We start from the raw sequence: 18663 nt of genomic DNA on the forward strand, positions 1-18663 counted from the left end.
TTAGTTGGTGTAATCACCATCAAATTTAAAATGTTCACACCAATATGATTTTTTTGATAAGTGTGGCAATGCAGCATGGTACTATCCTGGCACGAGAGAGGGGGCGCTGACTGCACGAGACTATCAGTAGGAGGTACAATGGTAGTACGTAGTATCCGTGAAGGTCACGTTACACTTTGAATATTGCGTAATTCCTGCACGTGATATTCCCTGATATTAATTGGAGCGTTTTACGTTGACGCATTTTTAGAGACGATTTTAATTTCATCCACATTGATGGCAACGTACGCTCACGTCGTGCACGCGTGGTTTTTCCAGATGAATCCCGGAATTTTCTGCTTTATGCCAGAAAAACAGACGACTGGCAGAAAATAAAAGACCAAATGAACGTGATCAGTAGATTTTTTGTGCGTTTTTTGCCACAGTCATGTGATTTGGATGGCAACTGGCCAACCGCATTTTTTTACAAATATTAAAACTATTCTTTGGTCTAGGTCCAGAATTTATATTTATCCAAGTATTCAAAAGTTTATTCAGGGTGGTTGGTTTCTTTCAAGTTTAGAGTAAACTCCTCCTTATACCCTATGGAGCCTCAAAGCGAACGAGACCCACGAGTTTACTTTCTAGATAATTTTATATGATAATAAATATATCAATATAACTACGTATTTTATTTAAATAAATTTTAAAACATACAATATATAACCATATATGTCTATACAAAAGTAAACAATAATAAACACTTTGGCTTTCCATATAAAACAAATATTATTTACAATTATTAGTACTAAAACAAGTTCACAGGGAGTTGTATATTACCTAAGTAGAAAAGTATTATATGTTTCGGTTAATGTTATTAAGAATCTGAAACTGGCTTCCTAAACATCCTTATACCAATTAAATTGCATCTTATATATGTAATTCCAATTGAATATCATAGTAATTTTATAGTATAGTTGCACGTGTTAATAATATTAACTTTAATAAGGCGGATGCTTATTACTGGAAACAATCACTGATGGTAATGAGAAGAGAACATTGTACTCTACAGTTTGGCATTTCTAATAAATTACCTACTAAAGTATTTTCCAATCATTTTTTAAAATACCACAATTAATCTAACTTTCGTTCTATTATTGTCTAAGTATTGTGTTTCTTCCCCAAAACCGTCATCATACTTTTCCCAAAAAATTCTAATAGTCTAAGTGACAATATCTTAAACAAAATATCACTTATTTCGATGTATATAAAACTTGTACTCCTTCAACTTTCGATACAGTGAAATGTATTTGCCAGCGGCGGTGGTACGGGGCACAATAAACTTTTCACAAAACAACGTCCGATTCCTTGCAGCTTCACTTAAGTTTCCGTAGCCCAAAGTAACTAGAAACGTCAAAACGAAGCTGTAGCAGTTGTGGTTGTCTTCGCTGTAGGTTTTGGCGGACCAGCACTTTTGTTTGCAGACCTGCCAAAGGGTGGTGTCCCAGTGTTCACGCCACGATGACGGCATCTAAATTAATAACATATTTTAAGTAACAGAAGAAATGCCTGTTTAACTTAAAACTTTAATAACTTGATATGAAATCAACTGTTTCTCAAAGGGAAACACTTAAGAAAATTTAAGTAAGAAGCATCTCAAACTCATCAATAGGTGTAATGCTGTATATCTACAAAGGTGACATTAATCATAATTATTAATGGCACTATTTTATATTATTTATTATGAGAAGCAATCGAGCAAATAAAACGTTACTTAGTATTCAATGGTTTTCTTCTGAAAAAATACCTGATCTAACAACAAACATTGATTCCAATGGATTGACCTATGTTTCCTTAGACCATGTTTGTCAAATTCCACCATTGTGCCGGTAGATGTAGTGACTCCAATGTGAAGGTCCATAGAATTGTAGTAGTCACTAGCAAAAAGAAAATGCATAAAGTTATACCATTAGAAACAAGCAATTTAAATTGCAGTAAAAGGTAAATTTTGAGGTTTTGGTGAACGTTAGGACTTCACAACCACAGAAAACTGTAAGACAGTTTGCTGAACTTAATGAAGGTTAAACCATTATATTTTATAAACCGGCAATAGAGTGTCTTACAGTACACACATAATAAAAACACCAAATTCACTGCCAGTCTTCAACAACAATAATTATTGTTTCGTTGACCTCCACTTCAAAATGTGGTAATTGTTTTGTTTGCGCAAAAGTTACGTTACATATACTTAATATCCTGCTTATGCAAACTTACTTGAGGAAATCCCCTGTTGTTGGTTTGATTACCACAGCGCAGGGATACTGAGACGCTCTGATAAATGGATAAGGAATTCTGAAAATGTTTTCCAAAGTTAGTATTTAAATACAGTGTCTAACATGGAAAATACTAACCTAAACGGTAAAAGAGAAAAGTTAGCTTTCTCAAGATCCTCATCGCAAACTGGACAAGTGTGTGGTAAAGTGAAGCAGAACACTTTAGGGCCGCAATGTTGAAAGCATACAATACCCGGGTCCATCTTCATTACCTTGTTCATGTTTCCTTTTATAAGAAATCGCTATTAGTTAATGGCCATTAGTCTAAGGTGGAATAACTTTCTCAAAGATTATCAAGTGACTACTTCAGTTAATTGCTGCTTTTACTTTTGCAAGTGGGTAACGGGTGTATCAAAGTAGTAATGCACATCTAGTGTTGAAGAAAGAAACGCAGTTCTCATGTGAAGACAAACGTATAATCAATTTAAAAAAATGAGGCCAACATATTTCGGACGTACTGAATTTTTTTGCACTAGAAAGCGCGCACAATAAAATTATTACTAACGTTGCAGAGATGGAATAAGCCTTTTCTAGGTTACGACGATTAAAGAAAAATATGTAATGCTATTTGGAGCGTGTGGATTTACATAAAATGAACAAAACTTTAACGGATTTTACACCAGATGTTTAACATAGTGTTAACCTACTTAATTCAATTCAAAAATTCATCATTTCAGTATTTTAATACCAAAAATTAATATTTAAAATTCAAATAGGAATTCCTGTAGTAATAACTCAAACTGTAAATTGTATAATAAGGTAATTTAAAGAGTAATAAAACAGAACGTGCGGTTGATATAAACTGCTAAAAATATTAATTTTTAGAAAAATGTTAGGTTGTTTTTTATACAAGGTAAGAACATTTTACAAAATTGGTTGTCATATGAAAGGTTTGATTATCTCTATCGGAACAAATTTTAAATTTTTGATCTTCAACAGAAGTTACAGAAGGTGTTTTCGTAATAATTGTTAACATCTTGACATAATTAGAAGTATAATTGTTCTCTAATACCCATAAAAGGATTAATTGTTTATTTCAGTTCTGATGAGGTTGAAAAACCATATCATGTTAACCTTAGCCTAATCAGACACAATTGAACATTGAACGACTGACTGAATTCAAACAAGTTTGAGGTCATAAAGAGTGCAAGTAAATTTAAGTTTGCTACTAATAAACATATTATAGTAGTAAATATACAAATAATAACAATTGAGGATTGTTTTGTCCTAATATTTAGCACTAATTACTTGTTTTTTTTTAACAGCCGCTATATAAGAAAAATTGTTTAGTTTTTCTATCTGCTTTACTTATTTAATCCATTATAGTAATAGGACAATGGTAATAGTCTATGTTATTTACCTGCCAAGAATACCACCACCAACTAAACCATTTCACACTATTTAACTGGTAACCCAAACTATATTAAAAACTTCTACGAAAAGTTATTAAAACAATCAAACATAGTCGGCGTGTACGACTACCTTTGTCTCTGTTAGAATACCAGTTCATCCCAACCAAACCGACCATGGACTGCTGGTTTACCACCAGGTGAAATGTAACCAGCGGTATATGGTAGGCAACGTTGTCAGGTTTACTCTTACAGTGAAAAATTATGATCAAACTAGGTGAGTCATGTAAAAATATACCAAGAGATGGCAACAGGGTAGCCGTTTGTTGTTGATTACAGTATATTACCATGGTTACGGAATTGGTGACCAAAAGACCCGCTTCCGGGTTTATTAAAGGGGGTGAGTTTCGATTGTTTGGAAGGAAAAACGTGAAAATAGTGGAGTTTTTTTTTATTTAAACAAAAAGATCTAAGAAGAGCTGTGGAAGAAGGATGTTTAAAACTTGTAAGTTTTTTTAAATTTTTTAATGATTTGTATGTAATTACCTATTTAGATATTGAGGACAATTTGATCAATAGTTAGCGATGAGTGGTGTAACTCACGTGTTTAAAAGGGCAACGTCACGCAATTAGGGTATATTTGATTCTATTTCTGTTATTACAAACAAGGTTACTATGCAATTTACTCGTTAACATTCAATTTGGTTTTATGCAAATTGTATTCAGTAATGTTCTTAAAATATTACCATAATAAAATAAGTTGCAACCAACTGACAATCTTCTTAATTATGTCACAGTTTTTTATAAGCGACGGTAGTATAGCAAATGCAACTGTATTATAGATGACGTAATTTAGTTTTATTTAAAGAAAGTAACAAGTAATACCAGTAAATATAAATTGAAGCAAGATTTTAATTAGCAACTGATTGAGTAAATTAATTTATAATTATTGCTTATTAAGCAAAGAGGTTCGTTTTAACTAAATGATTACTTGGAAGAGCTACCTTGTTGTATAAGTAGTTTAAATCAAAATTGAAGGTGGTCGTTTTGGTCAAAAACGTTTACTGTTTATTATACAACATGTAATAATGCGGTAAACAAATGATTATATCACATGCGTGTTAAGTTTTGGAATCTAATGAATAAATCACTACTTTTTGTAACTCATTTTCAAATATCAAAGAATTTTACAAAAATTAAAATAGAAAACTACAATTCATGCAGACCTCCAATTAATACGTTTTTTTATTTCATGGTTAAATTTCAGTTAAGTCATTCAGTTTTAATAAACACTGTAACAAAAACCGGAAATTTGTCAATTATAATTACTGAACAAATACTATACCTATACAGGTTCGCACAGAAAAAATTAACAAAAGGGAATTTGCATTGTGAAATGAACTATGAACTAAATAAAGCTCTTTTACGTAATAATAGCTATACAGTGATGAATAATTAAAACGTTTGCATTTGCAGACAAAGAGGTATTATTACAAATAGAAAATGCAATATTTTTATTAATTTACACCCTGAATGCATTAACATTGACAAACAGAATACCTATTACTAATTAGATGTAATTATAGTCAATTTCATATACCGTCCATTTAGTTGTTCATTGTCGTAAACTGTTACGGAAATAGCAAATATTCTTTAGTACCACTAAAATAATTCTGCTAGAGTCGTTTAAATTAATTTTGAAGAAGCATTACTTCATAATCTGGAACAAATTGCAATTGTAATTAATCGTTGCTACACTAGACATCATAAAATGTTCATAAGTGGAAATAAGTATTCACTTTAACTAGATAATCGTTTTTGCGTTATACCTAAATAGTTAACAAACCACTTTGGATATTTTATTACCTTCTTTTTTGCGTTTTTTATATTCTTCTTCCTTCCTTCATTAGCACTCAAGTGTTCAGCCTCAAGCCTTACGTTGATAGAATTTTTTTTTAACTTTGTGCAAATGGCGGTTAGTTGTCCAGATATTTGGAACTGCAATTTAAAATTTAAATTAGTTAATATTTTGATTGGCTATGTCCATTTGAACGTGCTCATATCCAATCAACTTTGGCACAAACCGGCAACTCCGCACTCTTTTTGTGCTTTGAATTTGACATTTGACCTTTGACTCTTTGTCATTTAACAACCATAAACAATAATTTTTGTTTGTTAATTGATTGTCTTCATATTAATTTTAATGCTTGGTAAGTTGGTACTTTAAAATAAATGCTCTTCTGTTACATTGTGTCTAGAGTGAAAATTGTGGCGATAATCGGTTGGATTAACATTTCTTTTACTGTGAAAATCAAAACTCCTGTTCCAAAAATTATTCAATTTTAAGTAATCTAAACTAACCAAACGTTAACCTTTGAAAGTACAATGTTAAATCTACTCTACATGTTCATAAATCTCAACACAGTGATTGGTCAAAAAAAGCAGCAAGTTAAAAGCTGCTTTTTCTTGACCAATCACAAACTACAAACAATCCGGTGAACAAACCTAATTTGTCGATTGAATCAGTTCACAAAAAAATAAAAAATATATGCAAACCGACCAATTTTCTCTATTACAAAATGTAATAAAAGGTCAATTCATAATTAAATTCAATTTGCTTTCACTAGCACCATCTAGCGTCAGGATGTGTAATTAGCTAGGCTCATTACAGTAATTTCTTTGCAAGTATACGGTTTTTATTAGTTTTATTATAAAACGATATTATTTTATCTGATTAATTATTAACTGACCTATTATAAAATTATCAATTTTAACAGTTTAATTAAATAATCGGTTAAGTACTCAAATAGTAAGATTGGTTGACATGGGGATATAGCTCAGTGGTAGAGCATTCGACTGCAGATCGAGAGGTCCCCGGTTCAAACCCGGGTGTCCCCTGTCAACTTTTTTATTAATTTTTTTTACTATTTTAGATAAACATACAGTGTGTCCCAAATTGGTTCTACATGTATTGGCATCTCTGTAACCGTAAGAGCTACAGAGTCGGTTAAATGGGGAAAGTTTTAGAGAATTTTATGTGAAACTTATTTCCGATTTCCAAATTAAATTATCTTTCTCCATTTTCCGGAAAATTTGGAAAACGCTTGAGGCTGCATTTTAAACAGTCTTTAACAAAGCCAAAGAGAGTTTTGAAACTAAAACAGTATTAAGGCACTTTTTTACGTGGAACACGATGACGTAATTAGAAAAAATCTATCATTATTGGTTTCCGGGATATGGATGATAACTTTGTAAATTCTTATGGCCGCCTTCAAGATGGCGTCCTCCATATCTCGGAAACCAATGACGATAGATTTTTCTAATTATGTCATCGTGTTCTACGTAAAAAAGTGCCTTAATAATGTCTTAGTTTCAAAACTCTCTTTGGCTTTGTTAAAGAATGTTTAAAATGCAGCCTCTGACGTTTTTTCAATTTTCCGGAAAACGAAGAAAGATAATTTAATTTGGAAACCGGAAATAAGTTTCACATAAAATTCTCTAAAACTTTCCCCATTTAACCGACTCTTTAGCTCTTACCGTTTTCGAGATCCCAATAATATATGTAGAAGCAATTTGGGACACACTGTATAGTACCTTATGAACATAAATAAGACGTTAGAAATAAACATTATTTAAACATAATTTGTTAAAAATAAAATTCTCTTATTTATCTCTAAAAAGGCGTTTCTCACAATTTTAAACTACATAAACATAACAAAAGATCGTTTTTCAGGTTTACTGAGAAGAAATGAGGTATGAGCCGAACAGATACCGCCAGCCTTTCTATAGGGCTGGTTATACTATTTCACTTACCATTCGTCTATAATGGGTTTGCTTGTCTAAGCAACCCCTGCCTCCATGGGGTGTGCATGGATGATCTCAACTCCACCTATTTTTGCTACTGCATCGATGGTTATACAGGGTTACAATGCCAAACAAATTGGAACGACTGTTGGTCTTCTCCTTGTCAGAATGGTGGTATTTGCGTTGATGGAATTGCTACTTTTAACTGCACTTGTCCACCTGGATTTGTTGGTAATAAACAATTCAATAATAATACTTGTATACCGACAATGCCAGAGAATTTTTTGTTTATTAGGTGATTTATGCGAAGAAGATTTAAATGAATGTGAAAGTAATCCCTGTTGGAACAATGGTAGTTGTGTTGATGGTCCTAATGGATACGTCTGCCAATGTCTTGCAGGTGTATCAAAAATAAATCTAATATTCTAGCAGATATAACTGTTTTTGTTCAGGTTACTCCGGAGTCCATTGCGAAGTCGACATAGCCGTGTGCAATATCACTGATGAGGCCAGATGCCAAAACGCTGGAGTATGTGTAGAAGGTCCGGGAGATACGTTTTCTTGCAATTGTCAACCTGGTACTTTTATTTTCTTCTCACATATGTTTTTATTATTTTATACCTTTATTATTTAGGATGGGAAGGATTTCTTTGCGATGTTGAATCAAACGAATGTATGTCAGCTCCATGCCAAAATGGGGCAGTATGCATTGATTTGCATGCTAACTACCAATGTGCCTGTTTGTTTGGTAGGCTCAATAGAACTAAACAATTTTCAAGCTAGTCTATATCTGGTTGCAATTAGGTTACACAGGACGGAACTGTGAAGAAGTAATAAAAATATGTGAAACAAACCCATGCAAAAATGGAGCATTATGTCTACTGGAAGATGGACTGTCTGTCTGCTACTGTGTTCCAGATTTTCATGGTGAATTGTGTCAGTTGCAATATGACGAATGCGTGCTAGGTCCCAAGTATGCATGCAACATATCTAGCAAATTGTGATTAGCATAAAACAATTTTTAGATGTTCCAATGGAGGTACATGCATCGACGGAGTTGATAATTTTACTTGCTCTTGCCCTCCAAATTTAACGGGGGTGTTTTGTGAATGCCTTATACTGCCTAACAACAATTTAGACTGCAATTACATATCTCCAGTTATTACAAGTACTGCAATTACATATCCTAACACCACGATTATTGAGACTGAATCTTCTACATCGCCTACTTATTGTGAGTTATAAGATTATTCTTGTATCAGGACTATCGCGATAAACAATTATTGAAAATGTAGTTTCAGAAAAAACGACTTTACCGACAAGTAGTATTAAGTCAATTACGACCACTACAACGTTGCCAAATACTAGTGAAATAAGTACAGAAACATCTACAGTTCCGTTTTGTATTACGAGAACTTCTACTGGAAGAACTCTTTTAATTTCAACCACCCTGGAATCCACTTCTCTTACTACGCTTAACGTTGACACCACAGTATCAACGTTAAGTACCTCATTACCCACTGTTAGCACCTCGTTATCGTCTGTCAGTACTTTATTACCCACCGTTCCGTTTTCAACTATTACTTCAGTGGCTCCAGACACATCCACTGTAACACTGCTACAAACTACTTGGAAACCAGAAACTACATCCGTTTTCGATCTTAGTACCACCATGGGAACTCTTCCTGAAACAGGTAAAATCACTTTAAAAAGTTAGTAAGTTTTGATATCAATTTATTGACTGACTTTTTAGAAAGGACTTCATTGGTAACATTAACTGATAGTACCACCACTGAAACAACAATGACAACCAATGAAATTGCAACAACACTTGAAACTACAGTAACAGCTAAGTCAACGACTATTGCTGACGTGGCAAAAGAAACTAAAGTTCAGACCGAAACCACCTTTGAAAACTCCCATACTACAACCACTGAATTTACCACAACTAAAACAACAATCGTTAAGGAAGAAACAACTACTTATACCCCAACTGATAGTAGTGAAACTACTTTGCTAAATATCACCACAAACCCTACTGATGAGTCCTCCACGTTTACTACTGAAACTTCATCGGGCCCGTACACTACTAAAATGACCACGGTAACGGATGCTACAGAAGGAAATCGGTCTTTCCCTGAATCTACTTCTCCTTTCCCACGCGTAACAACTTTCTTGTCGGAAGATACCTCCACGTCGACTGTAGCAACTTCTGCAATGACTACAAAAACGACAACTATTGCTACAACTACTGAGGGTTTAAGTGTTGATTGCTCACTACCTGATCAACTATGCCAGCATGGAGGAACTTGCATTTTTACTCAAAAAGGACATAAAGTATGCTGAGACATAATAATGCAAAACAACAACAACTATTTCGTTTTACAGTGCATTTGTCCCTTTGATGCTGAAGGACTTTACTGCGAAACGAAATTGGGTATTCGCAATGCGGCCTTTACGGGGCAAAGCTACATATCGCATCGTTTGCCACAAAATCAAAATATTTCCCTCAAGTTTGATGCCAGGACTCTATCAAATCAAGGACTACTGTTCTATGTTCACGTGGACTCAACTTATATGACCTTATTCGTTAAGGATGGTTTTCTTGCGTTCAAATTTTCTTGTGGTTATCAAACCATGCTGCTTAGTGAGCTTAAAGTTCCGGTTAATGATGGTTGGGCAATGAACGTTAAAGCTTCGTAAGTAGATTTGATTATTAGTATATTAAAATAATAAATACTTTGTGTGTTTTCAGACTAAATTTCTCTAAAGACCTACAACATTGTTACGCTCTAATCAAAGTTAACGATACTCTAACAATGAGCGGTGACCAAATGGCGCTTAGAGCAGATAAATTATCAACAAATCCAGTTTGGCTCCATTTGGGAGGTGTTCCTAATGAAAATATCGATGTTCCGGGTGGAGGTTTTATGGGATGCATGTCTAACCTAACAGTGAGCTATTACTAACTGAAGAAATATTGAAATGTAATTCCGAAAACAGATTTCAGGAAAGAAAGTGTTTATTTATAAGGACGCAGAAGATGGTTATGAAATAACTGAATGTTCTTCACTAGCTTGCCTGTCAAACCCATGCAGGAATAGTGCATCCTGTACCTCTAGTGGAGATACCTGGAAGTGCCACTGTAGAAATGGGTAGGTAAATATAACTTTAAAATAAAACAAACTAGAGATTACAGTTGATTTGACTAGATTTTTGGGTTATCACTGTGAAGTTTCTATATGCGACAATAACCCTTGTTTGTTCGGAGGTACTTGCATACCATTTTCTAACAGTGGCTATATTTGCTTGTGTCCCTATGGAAAGCATGGACATTTTTGTGAAAACAGTAGGTTACGTACTCTATCAAGAAACTGTCTAAACCAGCATTCATTTCCAGCTTTAAAAATATCAGAACCGTACTTTTCGTCAACAGTCAGAGGTTTGGCTTCGTTTGTTGCTTACCCTCTACCCGAAGGTACATCACAAAAAATGGAAATTAAATTTCGATTCACTCCTTCTACAATGGATCAAATTTCTTTGTTACTTTTTATGGGCCAGAGTGGACAACATGATTTTTATTCTGATCACCTTGCGGTTAGTTTTGTCAAAGGATATGTGATGCTAACTTGGAATATGGGTTCAGGTATTCACTAATCATTTTTTTTACTAAATCCTGACGCAAAGTTCATGAACTCCTTAAATATTAGGACCACGCCGGATATTTACATCACAACCTATAGAAGAAGGTGCTAGAGACTATTTGGTTCAGTTGGGATATGAAGGAAGACGTGCCTGGTTATACGTAGAAAATTTAGGAAATATCACTGGTAGATCACCGGGTCGGTCTGTCCAGCTTAACACTACTCCTTTACTTTATTTAGGTTGAAAACACTTATTTTAGATAATTACTTTTTAAAAAACTCTAACTTCTATAGGAGGGCATCAATCCATCAATTTTTCCTTACTCCCTCACGACTTACCATTACATTCGGGATTTTCGGGTTGTATCTTTGATGTGGAAATTAAAGCTGGAAGTATAGTTTTTCCGTTAGAAACCTCTACTCATGCTATTCTTGGAAGGGCCGTAGGCCAATGTGGTACTACCGAGTGTTACGAACGAAGTTGTCAGAATGGTGGAGCTTGCTTACATCATGGAAGTACTTTTATGTAATTGTTTTTTTTATTACTTCGCATTGTTCCTTGCATTTTTTAAAATTTTTCATACAGGTGTTTATGCCAAGATAAATGGTTCGGACCATTATGTTCTTCAAGTACAAATTTCTGCGATTCTAACAATACTAGATGCAGCGAAAACTCCCGATGTGTTCCACTTTTGACTGGTTATGAATGTGACTGTCCTTTCGGAAAAATTGGGTTACACTGCGATACAAGTTAATCCTTTACTAATTAAAATTTTTAAACAACCAGGAACCAGTTTTTGATTTTAGATCAAAACATCACGGACATTAGCTTCACGGGATCAAGATCTTACTTATCCACAATACCAATTGATATAGATAGTGATAAGTTTAATATTGAAATGGAAATACGGATTCTAAAGGACAGTGGAGTGATACTATATCTGGGGAACTCGGAGGCCAGTTTTGTATGTTTAAGTATTCAAAGTGGCTTACTAGAGCTGCGACTACGTTCAAGTAAGTTATCTTCACCAATAAAGGAAATCTTAATTGTTAAAATTCTACAGCTATTAAAGTGTTATTGATTTATAGATAAACCCCGAACTAAACTCAAAGACCTACTAACAGTCAGAAGTTCAAAGCTTCTCCTCAAAGGCGTATGGCATAAAGTACAGTTTGGAATATTTGGTCGCAAAGTATACCTTTACGTGGATCACGTAATTAATATGGGTCTCTTAGATCATGGGTTCACATTGAACCTTCCTAGCGATAGTTTGTATCTAGGAGGAATGCCGGATATGTCTCGTCTGCCTTTTGGTGCCACTTCCGGTTATCCGATTTCCTATTCCGGATGTTTGAGACGTTTATCTGTGAACCAACATCAGATCGTTCTGAACAATGAAAATATTTTAAGCGCCAGAAATGTTATAGATTGTGATGGTACTCCTTGTGGAGGAGAGGTTTGTCATCATGGAGGGACTTGTTGGTATGTTTTTATATCAGCCAATAAAATATCATCTAATATTCTGTTTGAAGGCTTGATTCGCTTATGAACCCTCACTGTTCGTGCGTGACACCTTACTACGGAGATCGCTGCCAGTTCTTCCCAAAATGCAACCAGAAAAGCTGCAAAAATGGATACTGCGTCAACAACTCAACTTGCGCTTGTCGGATAGGATTTGAGGGAGGATTTTGTGAAACACAGATTGAAGTAAAAACTCCAGCTTTTAAAGGACAAAGCTACTTGATTGTGGAAAAGCTTGGCGACAAAAAACGAAACATCAGAGACTACCCAACACAAATTAGACAGTTGTTTTTGAATTTCACCACCACTGAGAGTGAAGGGCTCTTATTATGGACCAAAAAGGTTCTACACTCACTTAAAAACAAGATTATACTAAATTAATTAATTACTTGTAATTTTCTAGGGTCCACATCAGTTTTTGGGTATTGGCCTGGAGATGGGGCACTTGAAAATAGTGTCCTCATTTGTAAATAATTCGCGACAAGTTGAGGTGGCACCCACCCATCAGTTAGTAGATGGGCTTTGGCACACCTTTGAATTAAAACTACAGCCTTTGCAACTGAAAGTTGACTCCCAAATTGTGCGTCTTTCGGGGAATCACAACGAAACTCACGTGTTCACAGAGGGTAAATTTTACATTGGTGGTCTACCAAGTAACATCAGCTTCCTGGAGGAAACCAACGGCATGTTTCGGAAAAATTTTGAAGGGTGCATCGAGGCTTTTGGAGCGAATGGGGAAAACATTATAACGGATTTTACACCTTTTGAAGGCGCTAATATTGGCAATTGTAATGTAATTTAAGTGTTTTCTGTGTTTCGTATAGCCATAACTATACAATCTAGTCCAATTATTATATGTTAGTTTTGGTTTCTTTTAAACCATCACCCACTGTTGTGTATATGTCTGTTATTTTTTATGTTAATTTTCCGGTAGTTTATTGTATTCATTTTTTAAGATCTCTATATGATTAAGATAAATAAAATTTAATTTGCTTTACAATAATTATTTTTGTTGCTGAATTTTATTTTAGATATTATGTGCATAATTGTTGTATGTCTACCACATTTCTATAATTTTATTAATTAATTTTAATTCTATAAGTAACCTGAAGAAGAAGCAGTAAAGATTCGACAGGTACAATATAAGAACGTACTTAGCATAGTAGTAATTAAATTAGAATTTAATTTGAATAATAATCAACTGTGGATTTATGTGCAATTCCTAATGTCATTGAAGGGTGTCATAGAAGGAGAAGGAAAATAATAATCTTCACCAACTTAACACTCCACTTTATTGAATCCCTTCGAATTCAATGTAGAATCAAATATAACAGATTTTTGTAGGAACTAACTAGAAAATGATTGAGATCGAAAAACGTAAGCATTGAGCAAGAATCGTCCATCTTGTGTTGTAATCCTGAGTTAAAGTGTCTCGTCATCGCCCTGAAGTCAGGTCCTTGCGTCCTATTCTTCTTTTTGCTTCTTGCCGGCTGACACTGCTGACAGTGTCGCCACAGTACCCCCCGTCCAGCGACAAAGTCGCGAAACGAACTGTTTTCCTTGTCTTAGCTGGCAACGTTGCGGGAGATTTTCGAACTTCTTCAAGGCGCGCATACGAATGTTCGGACTGGATCTGGAAATCATCTGGCAGATAGGCGGGCTTTAGGCGGTCTATTGTGATGTTGTCACTACGATTGCCAAGGTCAATCTTGAAGAACTTGTCACTTCTGGAGATAACACGATGGGGTCCAGAGTAAGGCGCTGTCAAAGGTGGTTTTACTGCATTATTTCGCACAAAAACATGGGAACAACTTGAAAGGTCCTTGGAGATAAAAGTTTTAATCTTGCTATGATCAGATGCTGGTCTAGGTTGAAGTTCTAACATTGTTGCTCTGAGTTTGCTGACCAACTCATTTTCGTTGGCTGGTTCAGTGGATGAATTTAGAAATTCTCCTGGTAGTTTAAGAGTGGTTCCATAAACAAGCTCAGCTGGTGAACAATCAATGTCCTCTTTGAAAATGTTTCGAAGACCCAATAAGGTTATTGGTAAAACTTCAGTCCAACGATCCGACTTGGCTGCAATGAGGCTTGCTTTAAGGGTCCTATGAAAACGTTCAATAAAACCATTTGCTTGAGGATGATATGATGTTGTTTTGATGTGCAGAATACCCAAGAATCTGGAAAGTTCTTTGAACAAGCTTGATTCAAATTGTCTCCCTCTATCCGAAGTAATCTTGCTGGGTACACCAAAACGCGATATCCAAGTAGAAATAAAGGTGGATGCAATGGTGGTTGCTGACATGTCTTTAATTGGAACTGCTTCGGGCCATCTAGTGAAACGATCCATCATTGTTAACACATAACGAAAATCACTGGACGATGGCAATGGTCCAACTATGTCGATGTGGACATGGTCAAATCTGTAGTCAGGCATAGAAATTTTCTGGTGAGCTGTCTTAGTATGTCGGTTGATTTTGGAGCGTTGACAGTTGAGGCATTGCCTACTCCAAAGGGCTACTTCTTTCTTGATGTTTCTCCATACGAAACGACTGGTCAGAAGCTTGATGGTTGCCTTAACACCGGGGTGAGAAATTCCATGAAGCTTTCTGAAAATACTAAGTCGATGTTTTTCTGGGATATAAGGACGAAATTTATTTTCAAAAACATCACAGTAAAGTTGAACATCAGTGCCTGGGATTTGAATCTGTTGAAGATTTAAACTGGAGTCAGTAAGCAGCTGGTTTAGTTCTGCGTCGTCAGTCTGATCTGCAGCTATTGCTTGGTAATTAATCTGAATATCTTCAATACTCGAGATTTCAGGTCTGGAAAGGTAGTCTGCTACTATGTTGTCTGAACCTTGAACATGGCGAATGTCAGTGGTAAATTGTGCAATGAAATCTAAATATCGAAACTGTCTAGGAGTGCACTTGTCACTTTTTTGATAGAAAGCAAAAGTGATTGGTTTGTGGTCAGTAAAAACAGTAAATCTGCGGCCTTCTAACATGAATCGAAAGTGTTTAATAGCAGCATAAATGGCGAACAGTTCTCTGTCATAAGCACTATACTTAGCCTGAGCAGTATTTAACTTCTGAGAGAAAAAAGCCAATGGTTGAAGTTGATCATTGTTCTTTTGTTGTAAGGAGGCTCTTACAGCAAAATCCGACGCATCTGTAGACAGAATGAGTTGAGCAGAAGGTAAGGGATGTGACAAAAAGGTGGCTTCAGCGAGGATTTCCTTACAGCTCTCAAATGCCTTCACTGCAACATCAGTCCAAGTTATTGGTTGCTGTTTTTTCTGCTTACCTTTAAGTAAGTCATGTAATGGTGCTTGAAGCTCAGCAGCCTTGGGAATGAATGAACGGTAGAAATTTAACATCCCAAGAAACCGTCGAAGTTGCTGAGTGTTGTTGGGCTTGGTAAAATTCCGTATAGCAGAAAACTTCTCGTCTGTTGGTTTGATGCCCTCTGCCGAAACTTCATGACCTAAGAAAAGAACTTTATTTTGGCCAAAAACACATTTTGACGAATTTATTAAAATTCCATATTGGCATAAACGTTCGAATACCATACGTAAATGTTCTAAATGTTGATCGGCTGACTCAGAGGCAACAAGGATGTCGTCAATGTAGACAAAACAGAAATCCAAGTCACGGAAAATTTCATCCATAAACCTCTGAAATGTTTGAGCAGCGTTTCTGAGCCCGAAGGACATGTACACAAATTCGTACAGACCAAACGGTGTTGTCACTGCAGTCTTATGTATATCATCAGCAGCAATCGGTATTTGATTGTAAGCGCGAACCAAATCCAGGGTGGAAAATAGTTTCTTGTTGGCCAATCCATGAGTAAAGTCCTTGATGTTGGGGATCGGATAAGAATCGTGAACGGTACGAGCATTAAGAGCTCGATAGTCTCCACACGGTCTCCAAGAAGTGTCCTTTTTGGGAACAAGATGCAAAGGTGAGGACCAGCTACTTTTTGATGGGCGGATGATTCCTTGTTCCAACATGGATTGAAACTCCTCTTTGGCGATGACAAGTCTGTCAGGTGCCAAACGTCTAGGGCGAGCTGATGCAGGTGGGCCAGGGGTAGTTATAATGGTATGAACAGTGTTGTGTTTGGCTTTGGAGTGTTGGTTGCGTGGCTGGGTAAGTGATGGAAAATTTTTGAGAAGTTTGTGGTACTCTGTAAGGACAATCATAGTTTGAATGAAAGGACCGTAAGAATTGGCATTATTTCCAATGGTTGATAGGCCAGTTGTCCTGTCAAAGATTGCGAGCTTTCTGCTATCTACAATAATGTTGTAAAAAGATAAAAAGTCGATTCCCAAAATTGGATGTGAAACATCGGCCACAAGAAATGTCCAACGAAAGCTTCTGCGAAGTCCAAAGTCCAAGGTGAAAGTACGCTGTCCGTAGGTCGAAATTTCTGAGTTGTTGGCTGCCAAAAGCTGGTAATTGGAGCGAGGACGCCTTTCTTTAAGCAAAGTGTATGGAAAAATGGAAACCTCGGCGCCGGTGTCCACTAAAAAACGAATTTTTGATGAATTGTCAGTCACAAATAAGCGGCGCGGGTTTGAGGAGGGTAGAAAACCCGCCGCCACTGGTTCTCCCCCCTTGAGTTTTCCGAGATAGTGAAAGAACATGGGCTATTACATTTTTTTGCTTTATCACCGAATCTGGAATGATAATAGCAAAGAGTACTTTGGTTCGAGGCCCTGTTGGTTGTCGTTCTCTCTGATGTCCTAGATCTGGAGCGTGGTTGTCTATGACAACAACTTTTGGTCTCCAATCTGTCCAGACGCTTAACAATTTCAGCCAATTGTTTGTGTATATCAGAATCTACACTAGAAACTGTACAAGCTAAAGATGGTGTACATACCTCATGAATTTTGTCAGCTAATTTGGCTAAGTTGTCTAGTGACATACCTTCCTGAGTGGTTAGAATTGTCTGAATCTGCTGGGGAAGTCTTCCAGTCCATAATGTTCTGAGAAAGTCCTCTGGAAGGGAAGTTGGTGCTAAACTCTGCAGCTTCCTGAGGTACTCGGATGGCTTTCGATCACCCATTTCTTCCTGTTGAAGAAGCTGGTGGATTTTTTGGTGTTGAGAAGCGGATAGTCTCTGTATGAGTTCCTGCTTAATAGTTCCATATTGATTGGCAGTAGGAGGTTGTGCTATTAAGTCACGCACGAGTTGGACTTGGTTAAAGTCTAGGTTAGCCACAACAATATTATATTTGGTGTTGTCATTCACAATACCACTAATAGCAAACTGACTGTCTAACTGAGCAAACCATAGTGCCGGTTCGTTTGGCCAAAAAGGTGGTACTTTTAAGGATACTCTCTCTACCATGTGGGTAGGAGCTGGTGCTGCAACTGAAGGTGATAGAGATGATGAAGTACCTTGTTGTTCCGTAGCCATTGTGGTGCGAGAGTTGTGAGTTTTCGAATGGTTCAGCGTTCTAGAACGTCCAAAAAGTAAGTCTGACTCTGGCTTGTAGATTCTTTTGTGTCGGGGTCACCAATGAAGGGTGTCATAGAAGGAGAAGGAAAATAATAATCTTCACCAACTTAACACTCCACTTTATTGAATCCCTTCGAATTCAATGTAGAATCAAATATAACAGATTTTTGTAGGAACTAACTAGAAAATGATTGAGATCGAAAAACGTAAGCATTGAGCAAGAATCGTCCATCTTGTGTTGTAATCCTGAGTTAAAGTGTCTCGTCATCGCCCTGAAGTCAGGTCCTTGCGTCCTATTCTTCTTTTTGCTTCTTGCCGGCTGACACTGCTGACAGTGTCGCCACATCATGATGGATAACGACCACAAAATATAAGAAAGAAGAGTTGATGAAATAAAAATAGTTGCAAGTTCACTGTCACTAGTGTCAATTTTGTTTATACTCACGGATCATTAGAGAGAGACGGAAATAGTTGGTCACAAGTTACTAATAGAGTTTGCTGGTCATGCCATCACGTGGTAAACAGTTCAGTTCAGAAGAAAGAATGCTATGAAACGATTAGGATTGATG

General features: G+C 36.1%; 2 protein-coding genes and 1 non-coding gene across 5 annotated transcripts; 2 read left to right on the forward strand and 1 right to left on the reverse strand.

Annotated features, from left to right (window-relative positions):
• Positions 1–652: 652 nt before the first annotated feature.
• LOC145728118 (MKRN2 opposite strand protein) lies at positions 653–3855 on the reverse strand. Of its 2 annotated transcripts, none has more exons than XM_081978131.1 (5): positions 3795–3855; positions 2391–2538; positions 2254–2331; positions 1787–1916; positions 653–1510 (listed from the first exon to the last, which is right to left on the reverse strand). In XM_081978131.1, exons 1-5 carry the CDS (start codon positions 3838–3840, stop codon positions 1229–1231), a joined length of 684 nt encoding a protein of 227 aa, XP_081834257.1. In that variant the 5' UTR covers positions 3841–3855; the 3' UTR covers positions 653–1228. The 2 variants fall into 2 exon arrangements, with proteins under 2 accessions (XP_081834257.1, XP_081834258.1); XM_081978132.1 differs by having other exon boundaries at positions 3673–3836.
• Positions 3802–13634, forward strand: eys (eyes shut). 2 transcript variants are annotated; one of them, XM_081978100.1, is made up of 23 exons: positions 3802–3938; positions 4001–4166; positions 7395–7696; positions 7761–7865; positions 7918–8043; positions 8100–8213; positions 8270–8438; positions 8491–8699; positions 8761–9159; positions 9219–9802; positions 9854–10164; positions 10221–10419; positions 10469–10620; positions 10678–10814; positions 10866–11111; positions 11176–11349; positions 11404–11635; positions 11696–11859; positions 11917–12123; positions 12199–12336; positions 12391–12592; positions 12643–12973; positions 13035–13634. In XM_081978100.1, exons 3-23 carry the CDS (start codon positions 7417–7419, stop codon positions 13431–13433), a joined length of 4878 nt encoding a protein of 1625 aa, XP_081834226.1. In that variant the 5' UTR covers positions 3802–3938; positions 4001–4166; positions 7395–7416; the 3' UTR covers positions 13434–13634. The 2 variants fall into 2 exon arrangements, with proteins under 2 accessions (XP_081834226.1, XP_081834225.1); XM_081978099.1 differs by having other exon boundaries at positions 12199–12592.
• On the forward strand, positions 6488–6559 carry TRNAC-GCA (transfer RNA cysteine (anticodon GCA)). The gene has a single exon. It is a non-coding gene; the product is annotated as a tRNA-Cys (tRNA).
• Positions 13635–18663: the final 5029 nt, after the last annotated feature.

The sequence above is a fragment of the Ips typographus genome, linkage group LG4 (assembly GCF_016097725.1).
Source record: "Ips typographus isolate SLU linkage group LG4, UJ_Ityp_2.0, whole genome shotgun sequence".
NCBI classification, from domain to species: Eukaryota; Metazoa; Arthropoda; class Insecta; order Coleoptera; family Curculionidae; genus Ips; species Ips typographus.

Coding starts and splice junctions, on each gene's coding strand:
- eys (XM_081978099.1), top strand. CDS start 7,417: ATGAGCCGAACAGATACCGCCAGCCTTTCTATAGGGCTGGTTATACTA. Junction 9,803..9,853: donor TTACTCAAAAAGGACATAAA/GTATGCTGAGAC, acceptor TTCGTTTTACAG/TGCATTTGTCCCTTTGATGC. Junction 11,112..11,175: donor AACTTGGAATATGGGTTCAG/GTATTCACTAAT, acceptor CTTAAATATTAG/GACCACGCCGGATATTTACA.
- LOC145728118 (XM_081978131.1), bottom strand. CDS start 3,840: ATGGTCGGTTTGGTTGGGATGAACTGGTATTCTAACAGAGACAAAG. Junction 2,539..3,794: donor GTATTCTAACAGAGACAAAG/GTAGTCGTACAC, acceptor TTCTTATAAAAG/GAAACATGAACAAGGTAATG. Junction 1,917..2,253: donor ACAACAGGGGATTTCCTCAA/GTAAGTTTGCAT, acceptor TCTTTTTGCTAG/TGACTACTACAATTCTATGG.